At 42.5% G+C, this 27741-nt stretch overlaps 1 protein-coding gene across 1 annotated transcript; it reads left to right on the top strand.

Moving 5' to 3' along the window:
- On the top strand, window positions 1-26556 carry SOAT1 (sterol O-acyltransferase 1). The gene is made up of 16 exons (XM_033067866.1): window positions 1-63; window positions 2477-2610; window positions 9877-9935; window positions 13681-13829; window positions 13924-13983; window positions 14297-14404; window positions 16057-16339; window positions 17443-17521; window positions 18142-18223; window positions 18870-18915; window positions 19988-20117; window positions 20519-20616; window positions 21096-21194; window positions 21675-21810; window positions 22567-22712; window positions 23133-26556. The coding sequence occupies exons 2-16, from the start codon at window positions 2487-2489 to the stop codon at window positions 23187-23189; spliced, it is 1656 nt and encodes a 551-aa protein (XP_032923757.1). The 5' UTR covers window positions 1-63; window positions 2477-2486; the 3' UTR covers window positions 23190-26556.
- The last annotated feature ends 1185 nt before the right edge of the window (window positions 26557-27741 follow it).

Here is a 27741-nt window from a genome sequence, read left to right as displayed (position 1 = left end):
GCGGGAGTGGGGCAGAGCGGAGCGGCGGCGCGCGGAGGAGGCAGCGGCTCGGCCGCCCCTGAGGTGACGCTCCGCGGGCTGGCGGCCGCCCCGACCGGGGCACCGGCCACGGGAACGTGCCCGCGGGGGACGTGGCTCCCGCAGCCCTCGGGGCTGGGACTCGGCGGAGGCGCGGGGGTGTGTGGGGAGGTAGCGGGGCAGGGGCTGGCTCGGAGCCTCTCTGGCTCCCGGTGATATCCTTAGGCTTCGGATAAAAAACGTTTTGCTGCCGAGTGTTGTGCGCGTTGCGAATGGGCCGTGGATTGACCTTAACTTTGGTTTGTGGAGTGACCTTAACTTTGTTCTGGTCCCTGTCCGGTTCGCCCTGCAGGACCGAGGGTCCGGGGCTCCGAGCTGGCGCTGTGCCCGAGGACCAGGAGTCGAAGGAAAACTTTAGACAGCTGAAAGTTTTTGGGATAAGGTTGTTATCTAGTGTGATTAGTATTAGAGGCAGGGGATTGGAATGAAGTGATCTTTAAGGTCCCTTCCAGCCTAAACCATTCCATGATTCTTAGCTGTTCCTCACCGAGCCTACTGAAATGCAAAGATTAACTTCCTGTAAAGTGTTGCTATTCTCCCAAGGCATCTTCTAATTAATTACTAGTTTGTCAAAAGGGAAGGCGAAGAAGCTTGAGGTCTCCGAGCCCTCTACAAGTACCGTAAATCAGGTGCAAGTGAAACCAGGGAGTTTCTGCTAGCTAATCTTTTTTAATGGGTTTGTAGCTCTGCAGACCTCATCTGCAGTTGTGGGTGTCCTCAGAGTGGGGTGAAAGGAGTGACTGTTTACTGACTGTGAGGAGCGATTTCCTCTTGTCAGGGGATGGTGAACATCTTGGAGTTATCGTGGCATTAATGTTTGTTTCGGTCAAGCAGAGATGGGGGGAAAGGCTGATATCCTCTTTAGGCTCTGATAATAAGCTGATAATTGCTTAGGTACTGTAATGCTGCGCCTCTGTTCATATGGGAACTAGACCAGGAAAATATTTGTTTTCATAGATTTCCCCTAGCAGACTTATTGTTTTTGTGTGAAAAAGGCTGTGATAACTTAGCCTATCTGAACTATTAACTCTTTAAGTGAATTATTTGAAGTTTTATTTCACGCCACACATGACTTTTTCTCCCCCCATCCCAAGACTGGTGATTTTTAACTCCATTCTGTTAACCTTTCAGTAAGATACTTTAACCACTCTGCACCGGTGAGGAAGGAATGCCTTCCTAACCTCTTGAAAAAGGTGAAAAGTGTCCTGAAACAAAAATTAAACTTCTGGTCCTATGTTTGAACTGGAAAACTCGCCCAACTATTGATTTGTTGTTTGGTGGTTGGCTGGTGTTTCTACCCTGTATGCTGTGTAGCCTGAAAGGAGAATAGGAGACTCCTACTAGAGGGACAAACACAGGAAGCTGAGCTCTGAAAGCCTCTGGTCATAGTTTTATTTCCCTTTTGTCAGCCTCCTTATTCTGAGGAAATCCATCCTTAACTAGTTTTTTCACCAGTTCCTGAGTTTTCCTGGCCTGTCTGTAACAACTCGTCTGTGCTGGTGCACGTATGCTGTTCACTAGCAGCTAAACACATCTGCTGCAGAGTTTCTGCCAAGATGAAAAAAATATATAAAGCTTAAAAATGTGGTTACATACATACCTGTGAGGTTTTCTGGAAAAAATCTGCAAATTGTCCCTGGTTGTAGCTACGTCTCCAGGAGATTCTTGAGTTGAGTTTTATGGAGAATGTTCTGGGATAGCACTTTGTGACCAAATTAGTGTCTCCTTGTTTACTTCTCATTAGCTGAGAATTTTGTTTCATCCTGCCTGTGGTGCTTCAGGTGTTCCCTGCTGGCAGCTCTGTCCCCAGCAGTGACCTTTGTCATTGAAAATGGTGTCATTCAAACTTGATTCTCTTCCTGTTTTTCCTTGGTTTGCAACGAAACCACTGCCTGGCTGTGCAGAACTCGAGTATCCATTGAGGAAGCTGCTCCTGCAGCAACAGCTGAGAACTTGATAAGGAAGGGATTTGGGTCAGGTCAAACATTGCTGGTGATTTCACAAAATAAATCTGCCACATCCCATGGAAGACAAGTCTTGATGTCCACCTGGCTGTCAGAAAGAATTGCAAGGGTGTTTTATAATTTTAAAGATTTTGCAAAAGCTTAAGTTATTTTAAGTAGTTATAAAGTCTGTAGGGACAAGAGTGTGGGGAGGTGTTTTGGTTGTGGTAGGGGAACTTGGTTACTTTGTTCCTGTACTGCTTGTAGTAAGGGAAAAGAAGTGTGATTAACAGTAAATGACTAAGTCAAGTGTGTGCTGAATTTCTTCCAGCCTCTGAATTCACAATGAAGGGGGAAGAAAGTCTAACTACAATATGAAAAAGGCTATATCAATATATTATTGAACAATATATGAGGTTTTTATCATTAATTATTTCTCTCCTTTTCTGATCTAGCTAGGTAACCATGGCTGGTGATGACTGTGTAAGGAAACGCCAGTCTGGCTCCACTGCAACCTGCAAAACCCCTGAGAATGAAGAAACGCAGAGGAGACCCGAGAGTGAGAGGCCCTTCCAAAACTCAAGCAATGGTGAGACTCAGTGGCTCAGCACTGGCTGCATCTCTGGCATGTCATCTCTTTTAAGGTGCCCTTTCTACTCATGGCTCTACATCTTTGCTCCTTCATTTCTGTTTTTCTATCTCTGTGAGGGCTGAAGGTGGAGCTCCCTGTGTCCCAACTGCACTCCTTTACCAGGTATTGGTTGGTTGGGGTGCTGTCCTGCAGAGCTTTCCCTCAGGAGCTGTGCACTGCAGTGCTTGAAGGGATCTAAAACAGTGATTAATTGTCACAGGAGGAAGAGATTCATTAATGCTGCAAACGATGCAAATGCCTTCTGGCAACACTTTTGAGTAATCCTGGTAAATGCTTTTTCTGGGACTTCATGTCACTTCCTTTACAATCTTTAAGTGTCTGACTTCTCAAGGTGTAAGAAAATGGTCTTTAACACACCAGGCTAAGGTGGTGTGTCCACCTGACAGACAGGTAGAGGTAGGATGCCACAGGGAATGATTCTCTGCTGCTCTGGGGTTGTGTTCGTGTCAGGACAGCTCCATTTTATTCAGCCTCAATCTTGGCTACCAGAAAACTGAACAATAAATGGTTGTGTCTATGTTCATTTGTTTTGTGGTCACCTTAAAAGTAATGTGGCTTAAAGTTGCCTTTGTGGAAGGATCACTGCTGCCATACCCTGTCCCTTGGGTTGCAGGGACAGTTGTGTGGCACTATGAGTGGTTTTGCCTATGGACTCTGTGACCCTCTGTAATTCCTGGTTTATGCTGTACCACATTCCAGCCCAGTGATAGGGAGGCTAGAGATGAAGCTGCAGCTTGTTTCCTTTCTCTTTGTGGGATAGATTAAGCAAAAAACTAAAGTAGGTTATCATAATATGTCATGTGAGTATGAGATCCAAAACCCTGGTGCCAGTGACTCAAGAAGGTAATTCTTACTGATATGCTTCTGGATATCCTCACTATTTCAATAGTGCTTCTTTCAACTGAAATGGAAGTTGGAGCAAGTTTAGTTTAGGACAAGTCAGATTTCTTGTTGGAAACAGAATGCATTGGAGAGAAAGCCATCCCACAAACTGCTTGGAGAACTGGGATTTTAAGATGTTGGTGACACGATTATTTTAATTGGATCAAATGGGACTGTATTAGAAAATTGCAGGGAGTTGGTTCTACTGGAATCCAGTAATGCTGGGTTTGGGAGTAGAGTTCTAGCACTTTAACCTTTTTGTGTGTGGAAACTCCTTAACTGTAATGAATGAAGGGTAAGAAATAAGTAGAGCAGTGATAATTAGGATTTGATGGGTGGGTGTGTCTGTCTTTTAACACCTCTGAGATGTGGCAAAACCTCACTGCAGGTGAGATAGAGTGTGTAGCAAATAAACATCTTGGGGTAGATCTCTTGGAAGTGTCCATGTGCCTAGTGTGTTGGCTTGGAGGAGTGCAGTGTGGTTTTAATCCCATACAAACTGCAGTGAAGGACAGCAGGGAGGAATCCTGGTTAGTCAAGACTTGAGTGCATCCTACCTGCCAAGGTTGCTGTCAATTAAGCAGAGGTGTCACAAAGTGTTACTTAGCCCACTGTTGGTGACAAGAAGAGTAACACAGGGAGGTAGGAGGCATGAATCTGATGCCTTGAGGCGTGGGAGAAAGATGCATCCCTCTGGTCAGGAATTCCTCTGTACAGGGGAGTTAAATCAGCAGCTCTGTAACCCAAAGGTTGAAGATTTATGAAGCTGAGTTGTAGACAGTGGCCTCTTCATGTAGTCCAGGGTGCCTGTGAAACTAGGTGAGACTTGCATGGCTGAGGTGGGAGAATTTCTCGGAAGAAGCAAGAATGTTTTTTCTCTTTCTTTTGTCCTGGCTATTCTCTCCTGAATAGCTGTTTCTAAGGCATTAGTGCTGATGTGCACAAAGGCAGTGTGAGGCTAATGATCTGCTGTCTGGCAACAGCTTTTTTTGGTATTGTAACAACTTAATGCTGGGTGTTGCGAAGATTTTTCGACAAAATGGATGTTTGTTGCAGTCAAGGGATTCTAGCCAGGACAAGAATGCACAGAAGTAAATATTGTAGCATGTTTGTGGCAGTTATTGCCATAGAAAAACTCAAACATTAACGTGATTACCCACCCTTGATCCTCTCTGATTATAGCAAACACAGGCTCCTTTCTGCACTAAGAGTTACGGTGTTGAGGGCCAACTGACTTGTTTCCAGAAGTGTATGAACTTTCTACAGAAACTCTTGAGCCCTTAATCCTTTCTTCATTAAAACTCAAATCTATTGGCTGATCTGGAATTGCTTAGAGGACTAATTTTAGTACATGTATTGGTTTTTGAGCTACAGTAGGTCTGACTCTTCTGTTTGTACAGTTGAGGTTGTTTTTTTTTTTTTTTTTGGTTCTTCAGTACTTCTGAAGACTGTCTCATTGTTTGGGTTCTAAGATCAAATAGTTTTTATTCAGGTACACCAAATTTTATAGAAGTGTGGAAATACAACTTGGAGACTGCCAGAAGATTTCTTCTGTGCCTTGATTTGTTTCTATCTTGCCATTATTCAGCCTACAATTTCACTTTGACAGTGTAGCTGAACTTCAGTCTTGTACATCATTCTCTTCCTTGAATTAGTTCTGTTGTAATTAAACAACTAATTTGGTCCTGGCTTAGAGTCAGCAGATGATCTAGGCGGCAATAATCTCTGCCAAAAGCCAGGCTTCCTTAATAAGATTAGTCTTGCATTTAGTCTTGCATTAGTTTTCAGCAGGAGATACATTGAGAAATATAAAACTGTTCTGTCTAATGGGATATTGGTATTGGACTGTACCAGTCACCTGGAATGAACATAACAGAAGCTGCATGGACAGATCTCAAAAGGCCAGAGAGGATGTGGATCATAAGTGTGCACATGAATACCTCTAAAATGTTCAGATAGTCCATTCAGAGCAGTAAAATTGTGGGTTTGGAGTCTGTTCTTGTTTGCTGAGAAATCAGGGGAGGATTGGAAGTGTCTCTAGAGGCTGATCTGCAAACAAGCTGTGTAGCATATCTGTTTGGTGTGAGTAAGCCTGATTGGTAATCTTAGAAAGGGCTGTTATCTTCCAGTGGAGAGGTTACTATCGATCATCCCTGGTGCAGAAGTTCATGGTGATGCACAAATGGTGTGTGCCTACGGAGAGATGGAGGAGGAGAGAGCTCTCCAACAGGGAGCAATTTGGAAAGATTTAGCCTTTGCTGTATGACTCACAGCAATGATGTTCACTATTTCAACAGGCTGCTTCTTGTGGATTAAGCTGCTTGAATTAAGTATCTGGGATGTGTTTCTGAGAGATAGATCAAAAAGCTGTTTTCTCTAAGTGGATTCTGGTAGTTCTAGGGCCTGTCATGTTTTGGAACCTGTGGGTTGGGTGCAGGTTCAGCAGTTTCTTGTGAAGAGCCTGTGGATATGGTAGCATAATGTAGAGAATGCTGGTGTTCCTTCCTGCTAGTGAAGAGGCTGTTTGGGTTCCATGTCCCTGCAAAAAGGACTTTTAAAACTAAATACTCGACCAGCTGCAGTGCAGCGACCTATGGCCTGTGAATTCTTTAAACAGATCAGCTGAGTCTAGTCATAATTTGCCTGTACTTGCTGAGTGGGCAAATAAATTAGCATAAGTAAGGATAAGGGCTCATTAGCATCAAATTATTAATGTGTGTTATATTGTAGCAATATGGACTCCTCCTCTCTTTATAGTAGCCCTGCACTAGATTGGCTTTAATGTGGCTTTGCTTCTGATAACATCTTCAGTGTTTTTGGAGAGGGAGCCTTTAAATCCAGGTGACTGACAGTAATGAAGTCCTTCTGCCTGTGTTGCTTTAACCTCTTGAATGGGAAGTTGTCTTACCAAGAAATAACAAAGCTGGGTTTTTTGGATCCCAAGCTGTGAGTGATTTTTTGCTCTACCAATTTCAAATGTCACTTATCAAATGTCACTTATCTGTAACGTGTGCAAGAGTGGGTTGAAAAAGGGACATCAAGATTCTTTAGAAGAGGCACTTTGTCAGTCTTATGAAACTTTAGTTGCTCAACTTCTCAACAATTAAGAAACTTTCTCAATCTTCAGGTGATTTTTTTTTTTTTAAATTGGCTTGGTTTTCAGAGGGAAGCAAAGCTTACAATTAAATTGTTCATTAATTTTTGCTTCTGACTTTTGAACCTGCTTGGAATTCGGTCTGTACAGAGGATCAAGCCCAAGACCAGCGATCCTCTAAAGATCTAGTTAATGTCCTTGCTAATGGGAAGGGAACCCATTATATAAAAACTTCTCTCTGTGAAAAAAGCTCTTCCAAAGCCAGCCCCGCTTAAATCTTCTCTGAACTTGGCCACTATTTCATACTAGTCTTCAAGACAACTTTATCATTACTTTAAATATTTTTTCTGTCTTCTTAAGGCATAACTCAACTTCTTTTAAATGCAAAGATGTGCCTCCTTGTATAGTGCAGCCTTGAGTCCATTTTTCTGTAATGCTGTTGCAATCCCAAATTGATAGAGAGATCCAGGCTTCATTTGCAGGGTCAAAGCAAAGTGAAGATTTGGACTTCTCAGCAGTGCACATTTCCTTTTAGACTCAAAGTCATGTGTTGAATCTCTTCTCCAGTGACCTGACAGAGCATAAGTGGTGTCTTGTGCAAGGGAAGATGAGTGATTAAAGATGGTGTGCTTTTTCTTTGGTATCTGCCTTGTGACACAGCTGGATTTATGGGCTGATGCAATACAGCAGAATGGCTTGGTTTGGGGTGGGTTTTCTTCTACAGAAGATTTTGTATTGAGAAAGACAAACTCACAGGTGAGTTTACTTTGTCATATGAGTTGCTTAGACTGAAGCCATGAAGATCTTAATTTTAAAACCAATTAAAAGAAACTGTTTCTAATGTTTTCTGTGCATGCACACTAGTATGAGGGCAAATAAAGCGACAGGAGGACACTTTAAATTCCAATTTAACATTTACATCAGCAGGTTGGAGACTGTTGTCATTTCTTGTACAACTGTTAAAGCTGGATATTTGTTTTATATATAAAGCTATACCCAATTATTGTAGTCTACAAGGATACTTTATTTCCAGAGTGAGCCATATCTGGGTAGTTTTTAATGTGAGTATTTAATGACTGAGACTTCAAAGGCAAGATCAGACAGGAGATATACAGTCAAAGAATTGGTTATTTTTAAGTTATCTTAAAAATGAGATAATGCATTTCCTTAAGTGCCATGTGTCCTGTCCTCTTTGGCTGTTGTTGGGTGGCTTCAAGCAAACTTGATATAATCTTGAAGATTGGCAGCTGGGCAAGGGACACCAATTCTTTGTTTTTTGAAGGAAAAGGTTAGTTGTTCTTTGAGCTCAGCAGCTCTGTTCTGCTTTCTAGCAGGTCAGTACAAGGTGGTTCTTCCCATAGTAGTAAAAGGAGTGGGCCAGGAATACAACTGTGGGGTGGCACTGTGAGGGAGTAGAGCCACTGAGAACATCTTAACAGGATACAGTTCTGCTGCTTGTGGAACAACTTGATTTATTTTTGTGTTGGGGGAGAATCTTTTTGAGACCAGCAAAGTGCATGAGCTGAGTGGGTCAGGGGTATTATACATTCTTCTCAGGCTGTTTTCCAAACTACTGTTGTTCTGCAAATGTAGCAGCACAATGGGCTTAAATGCTGAGGTGTTTGAGTTTTTTTTGTCTTGGAGGTGAGATGCTTAGCAACCAGGAGTTCTATTTTTGTAAAAATGGATCTTGGATAAAGCCAAAATCAATGGTGTTAAGCAGTTTCCTTGTTTGCTGTTACATTAGAAGTCTGCTAAGTAGTAGCAGTTGTTGCTGGTCTGTCCTTATGTCTATAGCTTGTGTAGCAGATAGAAAAAAATAACAAAATTCCTGCTTGATCAATGGGAAGGGGAATGAATGTTAACAACTGAGTATAGCTGCACTGAAAATGAAGTTTCTTGTGCTGTACTCTTTTCTAGTACTGGAATTGGAGTCAGTTCTAAAACGAGTCTACCTAAAGTACTTAAAACCAGTTGCTCAGACAGGTTGACTGAGACTCCTGAGTGTCACAGAGCATCACAGAAGCACTTCCTGCTCTGAAAATGAGACTGCATTTTGTGTAGAGGCTATGCTCATGCAGGAGGCAGTGTTATGCACCATAACAGTGCTATCAGTCTGTTTTCCTGTCTCACAGCAGCACAACTTTGGCACCTCTACAGCAAATCTGTTGGCTTATGCTTCCCTGGAATCTTATTAGGGAATCATTTCAGTACCTTCTTTTTCTAAAAGTGGTAATGTTGTCGTAGAAACCAAACATGCAAGTTGTAATGCTGAGTATGTGTCGGTGTGTAAGGTGGTGCTGTAGCTGTAGATGCCAAAGGGCATGAACAAGGCAAGGTTTGCTGCTAGCTTTTTACTCTGAGTGGTATTTTAGGGGGATGGATGCTGCTGCTTCAATCTTGATTTTTCTTCATGTGCAAGACTCTCTGTTTTAAGTAACTTTATCTTCTGTGTTGTTGTTATTGGAGAAGTGAAACACCCCAGCTGGTACTTGTCCTAAAACACAGCTAGTCTGAAATGTCTGACCCGTGGGTGTTGTTCCTCTTGATGTCACAGAGGCATCTCAGTTGTGAAGGAAAAGTGGCATTTGAGGCTTTTACCTGTTGGCCAATGGTGTTAGTAATGACAAAAGTCAGATTATATTGATGGCATGTTAGACCTGACTGTTTATTTAAAAACATATTAAGGAATACAGTCACACTGATATCTAGCACTTCTCCTGGGAGATAAAAGGGGTGGAAATAGCCAGGTTTGAACACAGGATAATTGTCCAACTTGCCATTCAGTCTTCTTAGAGCTGATCATGGTATTTTACTAATAGCTGTGACCGACTGCCTTGTCTGTTGGCAATGTAGAGGCCTCCAGACAAACTAACCTTATGTCTGGTTAAGATAAAACCCTGATAAAAAATCAGCACATTTGGAAATGACCTTCTAAGGGTCGTTCTGATTGCTGCTTCAAGGCTTAATATGCTTAGGGACCTTGGAAAATTTTTCAGAGTTGCTGATGAAAAATAAAATCCAGCATGTTTTCAGCTGTTGACTGCCTTACAGTGCTGTGATCCTAAAATACATGGTCATAGTTCATGGAATTCCTGCAGCTTTGATTTGAGTTTAGTGGGACCCTCTTAGGAGTCAGAAATGCTATTGAAAAACTGGTGTCTGAACTACTGTATGCTGTGCTTTTTTGTAACTAAAAATATTCAATATTTGCTTTCCTTCCTTAGGCTGGGTTGATGTCGACCACGTGATAACGAGGAAAATGCAGCTCATAGCAGAAGCTGAGGTAAACACAATACTTGCTTGTGGTGGGGAGCAGGACAATTGACCCTGGAAGTCTTTTGGAGAGTCACTAGCCCTGGAACATAAATAGCCCTATTCAGTCCTAGCTTGAGTGCAGTGACTTTTCCACAGCCCTCTTTCTCTCTCCCACTTTGCACAAGAGGGGTAGTGTTATGTGATGAGGTTCTGTCTTACTTGACCCCAATAGGTTGAAGTCTAAAGATAAGAATGAACTTTGAGACCTGTAAATAAAATGAAAATTGCCTTACCACTAACTTTTGGCAGTGTGATGATTAGCCAGCCCCCTTGCATATTGAGTGTTTAAAATGCTCTGTGTCCTGTTATCCACTGAATCAAGGGCAGCATGGAGCCTGCATCCCACAGCTTCTGCTGCCCTGGCTGTGGAGATGACCTTCCTGAGCTCTGGTCTCATTCTTTTTGTCAGTGAGCAATATCCTCAAACAAAGTAGCACTGGGTGTTTCTGGCACTGTCTGCATCTGCGTGGGCTGCCTTTGTTTTAGATTATATTAAGGTGATTTATGCCCAAATTAAATGAAATTGGCTGACAATGAACTGCACCCTCCTTGTTAACCATTGTTTCGTGGCACCCATATCCTTCAGGGCGAATTGCCCTGCACTCTTGCATAATTTTATTGCAGAAAATTCCGTGGTAGATCTGAAGTAATCTGAATGGACCATCTTGACCTGAATAGCAAGTGTGGATACTTAGAAGACAGAGAAAAATACCTTGTATCTTTGAGGTATTTTCCTGTTTCACTTTTTTTTTTTTTCTTCCTTTTTCTCCCTACCTTTATAGGTGGTGTGTCATTTAAAGCAGGTATAACTAAAGTGTGTTTAAATAGTCTTCTGCAAAGGGTGTGCTGCTTTTTTTTTTCTGAAATTCTTAAAATTCAGCCCTTTAGAGGGATAGCCAGCTCAGAATTTTATTTTGGATGTTGTCTTATCCTGTTTATCCTTACTGAGAACAGGAGATCAAGCCTGGTAACTTCTTTGCAGACAAAACAGTCGTTGTTAATCACTGTTGGCAGCGGGTGTTTGCAGGAGAAGGCTTTCACTGTCAAGCACAAGTAGCTTTGAAAGGACCAGGGAGCACTAGCTGGTTGCAAGGGGACAACTTGACCTTGGACTTCTTTCTTCAGGAGTGTCTCTTAGGGGGTTTTTTTGTTTGTTTGGGGTTTTTTTTCTTGGTTTTTTTTTTTATGGTCACTGGCTTTGAGACACAGTTTGTAGAAAAAGTGATCTCTTACCCACAAAGAGAATCCTAGAAAACCAGTAGCGTTTTAATTGCTGAAGTTTCTCCCCAAACACAGGGAGTTCTGATTTTAAGCTTTCAATTATGCAGCTAGCAGATTTGTTTTAGTTGCCTCAAGGCTGAGGAAAAAGAAATCACCCTACTGCAAAATACCTGAGAATTTCTGTAATGCTGGGCCCTTTTGTTGTGGGAACAGAGGCTTGGATTGCAGTTTACCTTTTCTGTGATAGATACCTAAATTCTAGATGCTTGACTTGTGAAAAGGTCAAGGTGTAAATGGGATTTGTAGGAGCTGGGTGTTACTCATGCATAGGAGGTCTTCAGGCACCTGCAGTGTGAAAGTCCAGTCCTTTATTCATTCTAAACGCAGTTGAGAATTGTGTGCTCTGTCACTAGGTCAGGGCTGCGTGTTGTCATATGCCAGTGACAAAAATTACCAAATCTGTTAGAATGAGTAATGTTCTGGGGGACTTTATAAGTAAGGGTTACTTCCTTCAACTTTCTCTGACTTATTACCAATTTTTTGTTTTTGGCCAGCTCTGCTTTTGATGGCATAGCATTCTTTTAAGGGTTTTTGGTGTGTAATTGCAGTTATTCACAACTGCTGTAGGGTCTGTACTATGGATGGGATTGGGAGAGCAGGGCATGAGTTCTTAATAGTTTAAATAAAATACAAACACGTGCATGTGTTAGTGTCAGCCCTCGAGGGCTGCAATCTCAGCAGAGTGCCAGCCAAAGGGAGGAGGTACTTTAGGGAAATACCACCTGCTAAACCCTCACTTGAGGAGAGATTAGGCTAAAAAAGGGGAGACACTATTTAAAAAAAACCGGCATTTTTATGGGAATGAATAATGCTTTGTTTAGCATGGAAATTTGAGCACTCCAACAGAAGTAGGAATTTCTATTTGACTTTTTTGTAGGGATATGTGCATGTATGCTGTAAAATTAGGCTATACCAGAGAGCACCAGTGTCTTCTGTTACAGATTATATTCACAAGTACTCAATATTTGTTGGTTTTTTTTTTTTTCTCCTGTTTTTAAAGGAGCAAGTTCATCTCTCTTGCAGAGACAATCCTCTGCCTCCCAGGAAAGCAATATCTAAAAGCAGCCAGATCCTAAGAATTTTGTTAAGCACTGGTGAAGCTTGTTTAATCTGTTCTGGAAGCTGCCAAATAGGAGAAACGTTTTTTTAAAGTTAAATACTAACTTGCTCTTTCTCTTACTGCAGCTTTTGTTTCAAGAGATCTCTCTGGATCTGACCACTATAGAGTGGGAGGAATGTAGAGTTCTGATCCATTGTGATTTCAGGGTCTTCTGCTTGTGTGTGGTCTCACTTTAGATCATCTTGTATTTTCTGTCAGAGAGTTAGACTTACTTGGCTGTTGTCAGATTAAATAGGAATATTTTGTAATAATACATCATCTTTTCATGTATTTTATAGGATCATGGCATAGTTTGAGATCAACTTGTTAAAGATAGTTAAAGTAGTTAAAGATCATCTTGTTCTACCCCTTCCTATGGATAGGGACACCTTCCACTATCCTGTCCAACCTGGACTTGGACTTTTCAGGGATGGGGCAGCCACAGCTTCTCTGGGCACCCTGTGCCAAGGTGTCACCACCCTCACAGGGAAGAATGTTTTTCCTCATATCTGATTTAAATCTACCCTTTGCCAGTTTGAGGCCATTGCCCTTTGTCCTGTCACTACAGTTCCTCATGAAGAGTCCCTCTCTGACTTCCCTGAGCACCCTGGCAGGTGCTGTGAGGTCTCCACGCAACCCTCTCTTCTCCAGAAACTTCCTTGAAAACAGTTTTTTCCTTGTCAACCTTCAAGACGAGAAAGTAGATAGGAATTGGGAATTCTGATCTGGGAAACATGTGTTTCTTGAGCAGCTGGTCACTAGGAAAAGCAGATGAAATGATGACATGTAATTATCATGTTGGAAGACTGTACCTTGAATCTGGAGGCAAATTGGGAAAAATATCAGGCAAAGGATGGTCAGCCAAACATGGCTAGTAAACACTTGCATTAAGAAAACAAAATATAATGTGCAATTAGACTTTAAATCATTTCTTGAAACTTACCTTTGCCTGTACTGAAGGTGATGGCTGCCTGGCAGTTCAGGAACTTAGGGGCTGCCTCTCAGCTGTGCTTCCTCACTAGGTTCATCACATTTAGTGTTTGAGGACTAAATGTTAAGGAACTAAATTCTCAGACCTCTGGTAAGTCTTCTAAAAGGCCAGAGCAATTCTGTGTTGAATCTGATGGAGAAGGTAAATGTTATTCAAAGTCCTCTGGCCTGAGGTGTGTGAGCAAGCCAGGATAAGCCCCAGTCTTTATCCAAGTAGGGTCCAACTGTTGGCACATGGTACAGAAATGCTCTGTCTTGCTGCAGGATAAAAAGGAATATAAATATTTTATGAAAATATATCCAGCAAGTTAAACAGTTTGCTGCTGTGTTTTCACTCTGTCAGCAACTGAAGCCAGCTTTCATGAAGGAGGTGGACAGTCACTTCACCGAGTTTGTGAACAGTTTGGTAGCAAAATCAGCACTCCTGGATTCCTCATCTCCAGCCTCCGTTTTCCCAGCTTCCTGTGCAGAGAAGGAACTGCACAAAGCCAAGTAAGTCCCTTTTAAACTGTTGCTATAACAAGGTTGTGTTTCCTGCAGGCTTTATTTCCTTTTTTGTCTCAAACATTCTCTTCCTTGCTTGCAGGACTTCGAGGGCCCCTCCAGAACATGGGAAAATCTTTACTGCCAGGAGATCCCTCTTGGAGTGAGTAACAACTTCATCAAAGTAATTTCATCACATTCACTGAAAATGCCATTGGTATCAAACTAATGAGCCTTTGCTATGAGGTACTTTCCCTGCCACCACCCACAGTCTTATGTTCAAGTCCATGGGGATTAATCTGTTCAAGCTTCTCTTTCTAAAATATCTGGACTACATCTTGGAAATACAAACATTAATTGCAGTGCTCTCAGTACCACTGGGGTCATGGCTAATTACCCTTTGTCTGAGGATAAGCTGAGGAAGTGTCTTTGTCTGTGGCCCCACAATTGTACCTTAACTCTGGTCTCTCCCTTAGTGAGCTGTTTGAAGTGAGTCACATCAGGACAATCTACCACATGTTCATCGCTCTTCTCATTGTCTTCATCCTCAGTACACTTCTAGTAGACTTCATTGATGAAGGAAGGTAAGAATGCCATGGAAAGACAGGGATAAGGGATGGGAATAGCTCTTCCAGAGTACCAAATGCACATGAAACTGCAGAATGGTGCAGAAAGAAGGGGGAATCCTTCTCAGGGTGTTGTTGGAAGTATGGGTTTCAACTTAGCATACCTGGAATACATGCTGGAATTCCTGTTGAGAGGGTATGACCATTTCAAATTGGAAAGCTGGATATTAGGAAAACACTGCTAACAGATGTTACATGAGAGTTGTGGCCACACAGTTCAGCCTAATGTGCTTAGTTTATCACGAGGCTGGCAAAAGGGAATGTGGAATACTTCAACTGAATATATTTAATGAGATGGCAGCTTTCATTTGCTTGTGTTACTTGAAGAAGGACTCAACTTAGAAAAACTTTAAATACTTCAGCAGTCTTTCCTCTGTTTAAAAATGACAGTTCTGGAACACTGTACTTGTACTTAACTTAAAATAGTACTTTGTTTTTCCTGGGGATAAATCTCAAGTATGTTGGCAGAGCCTTTGCTAAGATAGTGCTTTGCAGGTAGCCAGTTGTGAACAAGATTGTGAAAGGCTGCTTTCCTCACTCTTACTTGTTGCTTAAATAGTATTTTGGCAAGCTGTATCTCATGTACACAAGTAGGATTACATGTTTATCTTGCTGATTATCTGCTCTTCAGTGTACAAAACCAGCTGTATCTTGATTATAACCATTGTCTCTTTAGTCTGGGTATAATAACAGGCTCATGTGCTATTGAATGTTCTTTAGCTGATCCTAACTTACTAGTTAGGACTTACTAGTATGGACCTTGGGGGCAAAGGGGTATTTACCTTAAAACCAACTAGGGCTGGATATCCTGATTACTTTAAAAATAATCTGTTTTAGCTAGATCTAATAATTTGGATCCAGTTTGTAATTAAGCCTCCAGCTGAGAAGGAATAACTTTTGCTGGTGTGTTCTGTACTGTTATCTTCTCTGGTCCTTGTTTAGAAGAGCTGCTTATTGTAGGAGTAAGCTCTGAGTATCTAAGTTGATCAGCCTTTTGTTTATGTCCTTATGTTTTAAGCTTGATTAGTGGACTAAAGCACCAGTTGCACACTGGTTGGTCGTATTTGGACTGACCTTCTAATTACCCTGAGGCTTATAGGTAACTTCTAAATGGAATCCATGTGGAATCCCCACAAAAAAAGGATTAAACTAGGTTTGAGTGCCAGATGTTAAAATGCCCCATGCCTGTAGCAGCAGGGAAAAAGGCTCTTCAGGCTTAAGCCCCTGGGAAGAGCTGAGTTTCAGTGAAGTAGTGATGATGTCTTGGGAGTGTTCCCCAAAAGCTCTCACGGACCCTGTTTCAGGAGTGGATTGTTCAGTCACGTGCTTGTTCTTAGGAGGGATGAGTTCGAGCCTACTCTTAAAGCACATGCTGATCTTAGAGATGTGCTTAAGCCCTGTGGGCTTTGAAGGTAAGCTGTGTCTGACAGCACTGATGGCATCAGTCCTTCTCTTATGTTCTGGGATACTTGAGGGTGGCCACTTGAAGCTGCCACAGACAACCCTGAGCCAAGTTGAGATGGTCACTTCTATCCAGACTGTCAAACACTTATGATCTGAAGGCTTTGTGTTTGTAGCTCAAAAATTGTCTTTTTCTTTGTGCATTCTAGGCTGGTCCTTGGATTTGATCTCCTGGTCTTCGTTTTTGGAAAGTTCCCAGTTGTCTTCTGCACTTGGCTGTGCATGTTCGGTGCCACAGTAGTTGTTCCATACAACCTTTTTGTCTGGTGGGCCCAAGGCTATTCCAGTTCCTCCCATCGTGCAATCCACTCTTTCTTCTATGGCATGCTGTTCACACTCTTCCAGATAGCTGGGCTTGGGTTTGGACCAACCTATGTTGCTGTAGCCTATGCCCTGCCTCCAGCTTCCCGCTTCATTGTAATACTGGAACAGGTGAGTCCCTACCCTGTATCCTCTGTATCCTGGGATATGTTGAATTCTATTTTCCAAGTGGAAAGGGTCCTTTTTCCTAAAGGAGTCAAATGTTGCTTTTATTCATTAAATTAAGCCAAGGCCATGTATGCAGTATCTCTCAGACTTCAGGGCAGTTACATGCAGTAAATCTAATAAGAAAGAGTAGGGAATAAACTTCATTTTGACCTGGAAACTTGTGGCTTTTTACCCAGTATTTAAGTTTTTACTGTGGGTTTTACTGAAATTCCCTTTATTTCTGGTTGTCTTGCAGATGATAAGTGCTTAAACCAATTTTAAGAACATGTTGTGCCATAGTGCACAAGGAAGCTGTGTAGCATTCCTCTTTAAGAAACAAAACCCCCAAAAAGCAAATACATAGTCAAGAAGTGGTTCCTGTTGGCATTTCTGTTCTCAAGAAGCAAGTGTCTTGCCTCTGTAATCAGAACTTGTTTGGAAGTAGATTTTATTTTTGTGGCAGGGAGCAGAGGAAGAGAGTGCAAGAGTGGAGGTCTGGTCACACCATCAGGTTAAACAAGGATGATCAGGGATGAGTTTTAAGAATTAACTTTGGACTGGCCCTACTTTTGGTTCTTCAGTATTAAAAGAAATTTAAAGAAAAACCTGCTTCACAGCTGTGGACTATTTATGTGGAACACCACCTTATACCCAGGTAGTGATAATTGCTGTACAACATCTGTAACTTCAAGAAGTCATCTAGACTTTGAAACATCCTGGCCTGCTGAAATGGAGAGGGGTTTCCCTTCAATTTTAAGTTAATGTTAGCTGATTGGTGACTTGCTGGTGTTATTCAGAGTCCTTGTATATGTGGTGGTCCTGCAAGTGTAGATGAGATGTGTTTTGACTCTCCTGAGCCATGGTTGCTGCTGCATGTTTCCTCTTGCAGAGTCTGGAATTCATGTCAATCAAACAGGCTTGTGGCCAGAGCAAGCAGCCCTTTCCTTGTAAAAGGGCTAAATTGGAAAGAAAGATGCTGAAGGTTTTGCTGTAAAATGCTTGATCCAGTCTTCACTGGAAAGTTGTGAAAATGAGAGCACTAAGCTGCTCTTCTCTTGGCCTTACAGGTTCGTCTTGTTATGAAGGCTCATTCCTTCATCCGGGAGAATGTACCCAGAGTCCTGTCCTCAGTGAAGGACAAGTCTGGTGAGTCACTTGACCTGCTTCGTTTTACACAGCTCTAGCTTTCCTTCTATTGCTTTGAGCTGCCCTCATGAGCTGGAGAGGTGGGATTTGAATAGGTGACTTTGGATGGGGAGGTCGAAGGTTTTGCATCATAATTTCAGCCTGAACCTTTTCATTTGTATTCAGCTGTATTAGACAACAAGCTATACTGTTGTTCAGGTCTAAGTCCTCTCTGTGTGTTAAGTCTTTGTTCTCCAGGATTCCCTATTTCTGCTTTTAGGAGTAAAAGGTGTCTAGATGTTGCCTGCAGACCTCCAGCTCAGTGCTCTGGTTGAAGTGACAGCAATCATAGAACAAAAGGCCTTTTAAGCAAGGCATGCTGGAGTTGACTGGACTGAACCTGGAAACGTGATACCAAGGTGTTAGCAGATAGTTGGTTACCCTCACTTGTTAACTGTCTTTCATGCATACCATCTGAAAGGTCAAGTTTGTTTTATTCTCTGCAAATCCCACACCTTTAGTTCCAGACTGAGGTTTCTGAGGTGGAAGGGTTCTGTTTTCTGAAAGGATACTGGAGAAACTGAACTGTCAGTAAAAAGATTGCAGCATGTTCTTTTGTTTTTTTTTTCTCTCTCTCCCAGGGACATTACACATTCCCAGAATTTCTCAGTACCTGTACTTCCTCTTTGCTCCCACCCTCATCTACAGAGACAACTACCCCAGGTAATGTGAGCACAATAGAATACTAAAGTAGTCTGAAAACTGAACAACATTAAGCACCCCTGGGTGTGATCAATTTATGAGTTAGAGCTTTCATAAAGATGTGGTTAAGCTGGCAAGGGCAAAACTTGCCCATGGACTTCTGCTTTTATTTCTTTGGGAAACTCACTTGAAGTTTAACAAATTAAGAACTTGCTACAGAGTGTGTAGTGATAGGCAGTTCTGCAATAGGAACATGTGTGTTTTATGAGCTGCTAATAAGCAGCCCTGTCTCTGAGTTTGAGGCTAAAGCCTTTAAAAGTGGCAACTCCCAAACTCTTCTGTACATTGCTGGGTTGCACTTTGGCAGTGTGAAGTCAGCTGTCCTTCACACAACTGTTGGCAGATCCCCACCTCCTATGGAACCGTGCAGTGCTGCCCTCCAGACACCTTTCCATTTATGGAATTGCAGGAGTTGTGCTGTAGTTGAAAGCGAGGAACCAGCAATTTGGGCAGACATCCTTAGATACCAGGAGATTAAGAATTCTGGAATTTAAAAGCCTTTTTTTTTTCCAGATAATAGGTCAGTGAAATTGTAAAATCCTTCAAGTAATTAAGAGGGCTTGCTGCTTAGAGGTCCAATTTAGCTATATCCTGTTCTTTTTCCTAGGAATCCCACAATAAGATGGGGCTATGTAGCTACCAAGTTTGCCCAGGTGAGTGGTGCAGCTTTCTGCAGAATACACTCTTGGAGATCATCTAAGATGTGTTGCTCAATAGCTCTCTTTGACATTAAATTATTCTACTTGTTATGGGCTTACCAATAAAGAATGCTTTTCAGTGACTAGCAAACTGTGATCTTGCTGCACTAATGGTTGTGCCAAAGAAAAAAAAAATTAAAATCTTTGCTTAAACAAGACTCCAGATAAAATAAAAACAGTGTATGTATGTAGAGCAATACCCATGCCTCTTTCTTCACCCTGATTCTAGTGCACTGACACAGCTTCCTCTCTGCAGATATTCAGAGCAATTTTGAAATAAGGAGGCCTGGATTCCAAATCCTCAGTGCTTATTTGAGTTCAAGGTTGACTCCTAATTCACATTTGTAGCCATGAGCTTCAGTAGTTTCTTGAGTGTTTTTCCAAGTAATGGATTTGTGTGAGTGAAACCTTTGCTGTCACACAACACATTTATGGTTTTAAAGAGCAAGACAATTTAAAAAAAAGGCAGCATGAACAGGCCTTTGGCTGTTGGACAAAGAGGGTGACAGAGCACACATCTGCCTTACATCAGAGTATTTCAACAGTGACTGACATTTTGACCTCAACACCAACAGCATCAGTTCATGAGCCAGAGAAAGCCTGAGATGCTTTGGCCTGTAAACATCTCCTTTGGAATAAATAAATATAAGATTTAATATTAGATTTAATTACAGTATGTATTTTACAACTCTTTTTGCCCTTACCTTGGATGTAGATCAAGGGTACTTTCCCCACTTTGGCAGCGGCATGAATTTTTTGTGTCAAAATGTGAGTTGATAGGACTGGGAAAAACTGACAGCTGTTGTAGTAGAAAAGAGAAGTTGACTTTGCTGCTAGCTGTCAGCATGCTCCAGGGAATTGCTGGGGGTTTCTTTCTGCCTGGATTGTTAGGGAGGTTTGTTGGCAGCAATGTGAAATAAATTATTTTGCCTTTTGTTGGCAGCTGCTTTTCTCTCCTAGAGCTGGCAAGTGGTGTTGTTAATTGTGTGTTCCTGTTATGAAGTCGGGTTTTGGGATATTGTTCCAGGTGCTTGGTTCACTTTTCTATGCCTACTACATCTTTGTGAGACTCTGCATTCCTCAGTTTCGCAACAGTAGTCAGGAAACCTTCAACCTTCGAGGGCTTGTCCTCTGTATCTTCAACTCCATCCTGCCAGGTAAGGCGCAGATCCGTGAGTGACTTTTATCTTTGTGAAAGCGGTGGAAGGGAGAAGTGTTTAATTTGAGACGCGTTCATGACAGGCAGAGATCAACAAAGGAGATCTTGTGGGCAGACTGCGGCATTAAGGGGCAAAACTTCAAAATCAGCAATACAAAATAAAAGCAGGGTTTGAATTTAACTGTCTTCAAATCAAGTTGCAGGCTCTGGGGCAGCCTTGCTGTTGCCTCTGGGGCAAGCAGGGCCTGGTGAGGTGAGAAATACTGTTGTGCTACCTGTACAAAACAATATAGCTCACCTGTCAGTGCCTATATGAACAATTTTTGACTGTGTTAGGTGCTCTTGCTTGTGGCTGAGAGAGAACACCACAAAACTGGTGTGGATGTCCCTTGCTTCCAGGTGTGCTGATTCTTTTCCTGGTGTTCTTTGCGTTCCTTCACTGTTGGCTCAACGCGTTTGCTGAGATGCTACGCTTTGCAGACAGGATGTTCTACAAGGTGAGAAGCAGGATCTGCACTTTATAAAGCTTCTGAAAGTCATTGTCGTAATGAAAAAAGAGGAGGAAACTGAAGATTGTTTTACCAAACAAAACAACCATGGAATTTTGCTTTTGGCTTTATGGTGTTAAGGCTGAAGTTTGTTGCTGTGCTGTAGAAGAACAAATTTGATTTCTGCTTGGCACTCTTGAGTTGCTTTAAGGTGAAACACCCCTGTGCATGAACAGAACCAGTCAGCAGACCTACCCAATAGCTCCATTAGCCCTCTTTTTGTTCTTTTACCACATCAGCCACTGTAGTTTGGGGTAAAACCAGACCTTGATACTCCAAGAAGAATGTTGAAAGTGCAATGGAAAACTTGGTCAAATTGTTATGTTAGCTTAGTATTATTTTGTTCAATATTTTTCAATTTGATATCCTAGAAAGGCCCTCTAGAATGTTTTATAGTTAGATTTATAGTCTTTCAATTGTGCTTTCAGGACTGGTGGAATTCCACATCCTATGCAAACTATTACAGAACCTGGAATGTGGTAGTACATGACTGGCTCTATTACTATGCCTACAGGGACTTCCTCTGGGTGAGTAACAAGCAGATGTATTCTTTTGTTAATTAAACTTTCAACTATTGGGCAAAATGGTACATTTGTCAAGATGCAGCATCCCTGTCTGTTTAGAAGCACGAACATGTTTCATATCAGCTGTTGTGGGGAGCCTCTGTGTGTTTTAGAGAGATCCATTGCTCATTTCCAAGTCCTTAATGTGTGCAAAACGTAGGGCTGAGATGTAGAAATGCAGGGACTGCCTCAGCAGTCAGAACTCATGTTGCACTGTTTCTATGAGTGGGCTCAGCACAAGTACTAATGCAGGAAACCAGAAATATACCTGAAGAGAAACACCTGAACCCCATGGTGCTCTGTAAGGCACTTAGCATTTCACACATGCCTCTTGGCTGGAGGAGAACCTTCTTGGCTCAGGGAAGAAAATCCAGTGTGTTGTAACAACCAAACAAAAACCACAGCAGAGTAGGTCCTAATACTTGGCATTCTTCTCTCTCCCAGTTTTTTGGTAAGAAGTTCAGAGCTGCAGCCATGCTGTCTGTCTTCACTGTGTCAGCTGCTGTGCACGAATATGTCCTCAGCATCTGCTTCGGCTTCTTCTATCCAGTTCTCTTCTGCCTGTTTTCATGCTTTGGAGGTAAGTTCCAAGGAAGAGAGCGTGGGAGTGGCTGTGGGGTTTGTGGCTTTTTTTAGAAAAGCATGTTTTGTGCTTTTGATAATGATGATGCTATTCCTTCAGCACTTACACACAGTTCTGCTGCCCAAGGGTTGCAATTGTGAGTCCAAGCTTTGTGAATGGATTTTTGCAGCTCAGTAGATACACACCTATATGCACACAGAGGATTTGGAAGCTTGGTGCTTAGATGATCAAGGTCTTGGTGGTGAGGAAGAGAGATTTGTGTGATATACTGCTGTTCCTGTGACACTGCACAGAGTTTAACAGCACTGCTTCCTCTTTGCGAAGCTGTAGTTGAATGGCGGTGTGCCGGCAGCTTGTCAGTCTTACTCCATAAAGTCACAGTATAAGACAATTACTTCACTACTGCAGTGAGGAAGAGTCCATTTATAGTCAGAGCTCTTGAATTTTTTTGTGTTTTGAGTTAGAGGGCTCTAATAAGCTCTAGGCAACCCCTGCCATGCCTTGGTTACCAGTGTAGCACAAATGTTGATCCCCAGAGGCACAGAGCTTGTTGGCAAACTTACTGGAAGTAAATGTCAGAATCAGCTCAGAGTATTTGCTCTATTGCCAAGCATAACCAGATTTTCGTGCTGTAGCCTTGTTGCTCCAGAGATGAAGTGAAAGGAGCAGAAGATCCAGTAAAATCAGTTAGTCTTTGATTCTTGAATCTTAGGTTTGTTTCTGAATAATACTTTTCATTTCTCACCTTTTCAGTGGTCTTCAACTTCACCCTGAATGACCGTCGGAAAGGGCCCTTCTGGAATGTGATCATGTGGACTTCCCTCTTCCTGGGCCAAGGTGTCATCATCTGCCTCTACAGCCAGGAGTGGTATGCCCGCCAGTACTGCCCCACAGAAAATGTGAGTGCTGGCTCTTCCCGTGGGATAACCAAGTGTCCTGTCTTGCTGTGCAGGAAGAGTGAAAGTTAAATGGCACAAGCATTTCTGGCAATGTGCTACATCCATTCCTTAGGAGTTATTTAGCCTAAAGGCTGCATAACAGAAGTGCTTTCAGTAGTGCTCCTGCTGTGCTGTTAGTATTTCACTGCTTGAAAGTGAGGGTGGTGTTACCCCATTTCTGAGGATGTGCTAGACCTCATTTAGGCTGTGGCAATGGAAATGCAGCACTTAGACAGTGAAGTCAGAAGAAACTTCTTGTAGGGTTGTAGGGTGCAGAAATGTGGTTTGATCTTTTCTCTTAGAGAAGTTTGACTTCAGCAACTCATACCACAGCTGGTGCTGTTGGCCTGTGACTAATTATTGCCTCTCCATGTTTTGCAGCCCACATTCCTGGACTATTTAAAGCCACGCTCGTGGTCCTGTCATATGAAGATGTGAAAATGGGGTGCTCTGGCTATGTCATCACAGAAAAACAGAGGTGTCCTCCAAGTATTTGGACCAATGATGTAACTCACAGACTTTTTCTAAGGGAAGTTGTGCCTCCTGATTATTGGGGAGAAACTGTAATTTTTTTTAAACATTGCTGGAGCAAACCAGTTGACCTGGATTGCAACAGACTTCAAAGGCAGCATCTATTACATGCTGTCCCACTTTGAGCCATTTCCATGCCAGTAAAGCATTGAAGGTGGAGTCTACTGGAATCCTACTCATCCAGGGGTCCCCCCAAATGCTACTTTTCTGGACGAGAGGCAAGCTAGTCAGATTTGCTGGTAGCTCATTGTTGGTATCCGTCCATCTTTCTTAGCCATTCCTTTGCAATTATTTTTCTCCTTTTTGGTAATGGGATGTCTACAAAACTTCTGTTCTTCATGATCCAGCCTGCCACTGTGACAGGGACAAGTGGCAGAGCAGCAGAGTGTTTGCCTCCTTGCTCTGAAGATGGCTGAAGTTTTCCTGGCTGGCTTCAAACTGGATCCTGTGTATGCTGGCTGCCAACACATAACATGGGCAGAGGAAGAGGGATTGTCACTGTGCTGAGTTAGGTTCAGAGGCAGGGCATGGTGTGTGCAGTCTTTATATGACTTTTTACACCAAAAATTTGTTTTCTCTGTATTCATTTAGTTTCCAACTGCCTTACAGCAATTTTGTTCTTTGAAGGCCCTTGTGACTTTCTCCTTGCTCTTCCTTTCTTCTGCTCTAGGTAATCAGTTCTTTTAACATTATTAACTTGTAAAAGAGCTTTTGCTTTAATTTGGCAGGTGCTTTAAGGTATACAGGTTGTTAAGGGTTTCTTTACTAAGAAAAACTTGAAATACTACGACCAAGTGTAAGGAAATGGGATCAACTTTACATGTACAGAGCATGATCTTGTTTGAAATGGCCACGTGCAGCTCAATGTGCCAGCACACCTTGTGTATTGGAGAAGCTTCTAGTGCTGCTGGGAAATGAGGATTGGCCCAGAGCTGCTTTGTCACCTGCCTGTCTGCCCTGACATCAGAGGGGGCTTCAGGTGGAGATCAGCTTCCTGGGTACTGCCCTCTTGGTGAAGAGGTAGGAACACCCTCCAACACACACACACACACACACTAATAAAGGCATTTGGTGATTTTGGTGTTTCCATAGAAATTAATCAGTCAGAGTTTTTGCAGCTCCCTTGTTCTGTCAGGTGCCAAACAGAACAGGGAACTTCCAGAGTGTCTGAGTTCAGATCATTCCAGCTCCCATTATTGGAGGCAGGGTCACCTGATGGACATACCTTAACTTTAGTGGAAAGGACCACCTGATAGAGATATCAGAATTTTGGTGACAAGTATTTTAGAATTACTCAAATGTTATGAGAAACTGCCAATGGAGAACAGCATTTCTTTATTACCTACAGCCCTGGGTATTTCATACTAGCAGTATTTGGGACCATTGATGGACTTGTCTCCCAAGCCACTTCAGCCTCTCCTTTGGGCTTCTGCTTTCACTAATCTCAGTCAGAAATAATTTCATGAAAGTTAGGCAATACTTCAATTCTTCCAAGTCTTCAATAAGAAGCAATCATGCTCTTGAGAAAAAGGATATTGTAACAGGTCAAATTTGCCAAATAGTGTTTCTGTGCCAGATTCTCCTCTGAAAACAGCTCCTGCTAAAATTAATGAAACTGTTGAAGTGATTTGAGGGGAATTGTATGCTCAAGTTTGGCAGTATTCATTTATAAATTTCTGAGAATTAAATGGATTACTTTATTGTCAGTCAGAATGAGTAATCTCAAATACTTCACTAGACCTTTTGTGGGAGGAAAGAACAGAAGTTCTGGAACAACTAAGCTTCCTTATTGAAAAGAGTAAAATATACAAAAAAGCACCCTTTGGCCAAACAGCTTTGTCACCTCCTTGGTACATGATGAGATTCAGTCCAATTCTTTTTTGTTTGGTGCTCAAAACACTTAGAGGTAACTGCACTCAAAGAGGGTGGGATGGATTAAGAACTTGTTTTGCCATCTTGATACAGTTGGCAGATCTTGATACAGTTTCAGTGTTTTCAAAAAGAGACCAAAGGATGGCACTTTGTGCCCTGTTTTGGCACTTCCCTCACACCTGGCACTGTGTATGCCCAGAAGGAATATCAGCATTTACCGTGTCAGCATTATCACTGTTTGAAGCCTGAGGGCTTGAGCATCTGGCAAGCAAAAGGCAACCAGAAAGGGATGCTCAGCTGTTGGAACTAGTCTTGGTTTTTGACAAGTTGAGGTTTTCAGCCTTGTAGATCAAGGCATCTGGTAACCCTCCTGTCAGGGCATTAACAATTTGGATTAGTTACAATTTTGTGGGTTTTTTTAATTGCTTTTTAATGTGGGCTTATTTTCATTTTTCTCAAGAGTGCTAGAGGGAAAATACTAAGTCTTTTGCATGTTGCTTATTTAATTAAAAGTCAGTCATACCATGTTTGAGTTTCTTAAACTGCAAGTGCCAGAGCACTTGAGCAGAGCAGTGCAATGTTCTGATCAGTGGTGAGGATGTGAAGGTTCCCAACCTGCCCATTATCAACTCTTAATGTAATACAATACAATCTGTTTTCTGTGGTTCTTTCCAGCACGAACTGTGCAGCTCACTTCCATGGTACCTCCCTCCTTTGTGAGGTGGGAAGCTCCCAGCTTTGGAATGGCAGCCAGTACAGCTACAGCTCCTTGCTCAATAACCTCACGAAAATCAGTGTTACAACAGCAAAATGTGTCCTGGTTTTCATGCAGAAAATAATTTGTTCCTGGGAAGGCCAAAGCTCTGTGGAGTCCTCATCCCTAGTCAGTCTTTTCTGTTGGGGTGTGTGGCTGCCAGCCTTGGGGCTGAAGCAGTCCTGGGTCTGATCTGTGAGCTCTGTGCTCTTCTGTGACAGCCATCCACGTACTGTGTATGCTGTGGTGGGAGCTGGGGGAATTCCTGGTGCATTTGTTCAATATGATATTACATGGATGGCACCCAGCCTACCTGCTGAAGGCAAACTGAACTGGTTGAGCAGATGTGCCAGAGGGAGGGACAGCAGCTTCCAAGAGTTCATGTGCTCTGCAGCATCAGGACCAGCTCCCTACACACCTCTGAGCCAGCCTCTGCTGGTCCCTTCTCCTGGTGCCCCCAGCCATGGTGCCCTTCCCTGGCTGTGGCAGAGGACACCCCAGCATTGGTCCTGGCGCTGGCACCAGCTGTTCCACGATGCAACCTGTACATGTTCTGTCACGTACAAGAGCTGTTTGTAATCTACTGTATGACAGCAGTTAAAATATATTTTGCTATTAGGGGAGGAAAATAAATTGCCTTGGCCTGTTTTTTTTTTTTCTCTGAGGCTCCTGGTTTGGGGGGAGTTATAAGAGAGCACAGAGGGATGGGATTGGGAGCAGAATAAGATATTGGGGGGTTTCTTTTCTGGGAAAGGTGGCTGCTGTGGGGAGATTTTGGGAAGAGCGTTGTGAAAGAAGGGAAGAAGGAAAGCCTGAAGCTGCCTCTCCCCATAGCTGTGTCCTGTATGGGGCCGCAAATGTCTTCTTACTTTCCAAGGACGGGGAGAGGGATGGAGACATTCATGCCATTATCAGACCCAGGCTTAGAGGCACCAGGCAGGATCATGGGATGATAGAGGAGAGATCTTGGCTGAGTTTGGGGGGAGACACTTTTACACAAGCCCTTCTTGAGTTCCTGGACACCAGCATGAAATGTCCAAGGTAAAATAACAGGTGAGAAGGGAAGTTGGGGGTTTCCAAACTTTGTATCAGCCATTGCATCGCTGAGAAGGGAAGGGATATCCTTGAGGTGTGGGACAGGGAGACAATACCTCTGGGAACAGACCAGAGTTTCTCACCTCTCCTGATTTAATACACATCAAATCGGAGCAGCTGCCAAATGTCTATCATGTTGGTGACTTCTGCCTTAACTTTGGGCCTGAAAAGGGTTTGTGAGCCAAGAATTTAATGTGATATTTTTCCAGCTGTGTACCATGTGCTCCAAAGTCCTGTCTGTGTCCTTAAGCTGTAACAGCTACAGAACAAGGCCATTAATCTTCCCATTCTTTCTGGTGGGAATATCGAGTACTGCCAAAGAGGCATGAGATGGAAAACAAAACTTGTGTCAAGATTTTTTTGCAATTTTTTGTATTTCTTTCCAAGAAACCATTTGCACAGCAAGACAAGAAACTACCTGTCAGGGTTACTCCTAGATTATACCTACACCCACCACCATACATCTGAAGGCTAAGAAATGTAATTAACAAAGTTAAAGTGCACAGTATGGGGATAGAGCTGGTAAGGAGGTCAAAAAGTCTTCATAGCAGAAGCATTTATAAAAACACATTTGGCAAGGTTGGTGGGGGAGGAAGGCCCAGAAGAGAATTCATGAAGAAGAGACTTCATGGGGACTATGAGACTAATATTTTTTTTTCATTAGTAAGATACACTTCCAAGAAGAAAAAGTGGTAAGATTATTAATTGGTGACAAATACCCTTAAGTCTATTAAATCT

Source organism: Catharus ustulatus, chromosome 9 (assembly GCF_009819885.2).
Source record: "Catharus ustulatus isolate bCatUst1 chromosome 9, bCatUst1.pri.v2, whole genome shotgun sequence".
Lineage (NCBI taxonomy): Eukaryota > Metazoa > Chordata > Aves > Passeriformes > Turdidae > Catharus > Catharus ustulatus.
This window is presented reverse-complemented; position numbering and strand designations above follow the sequence as displayed.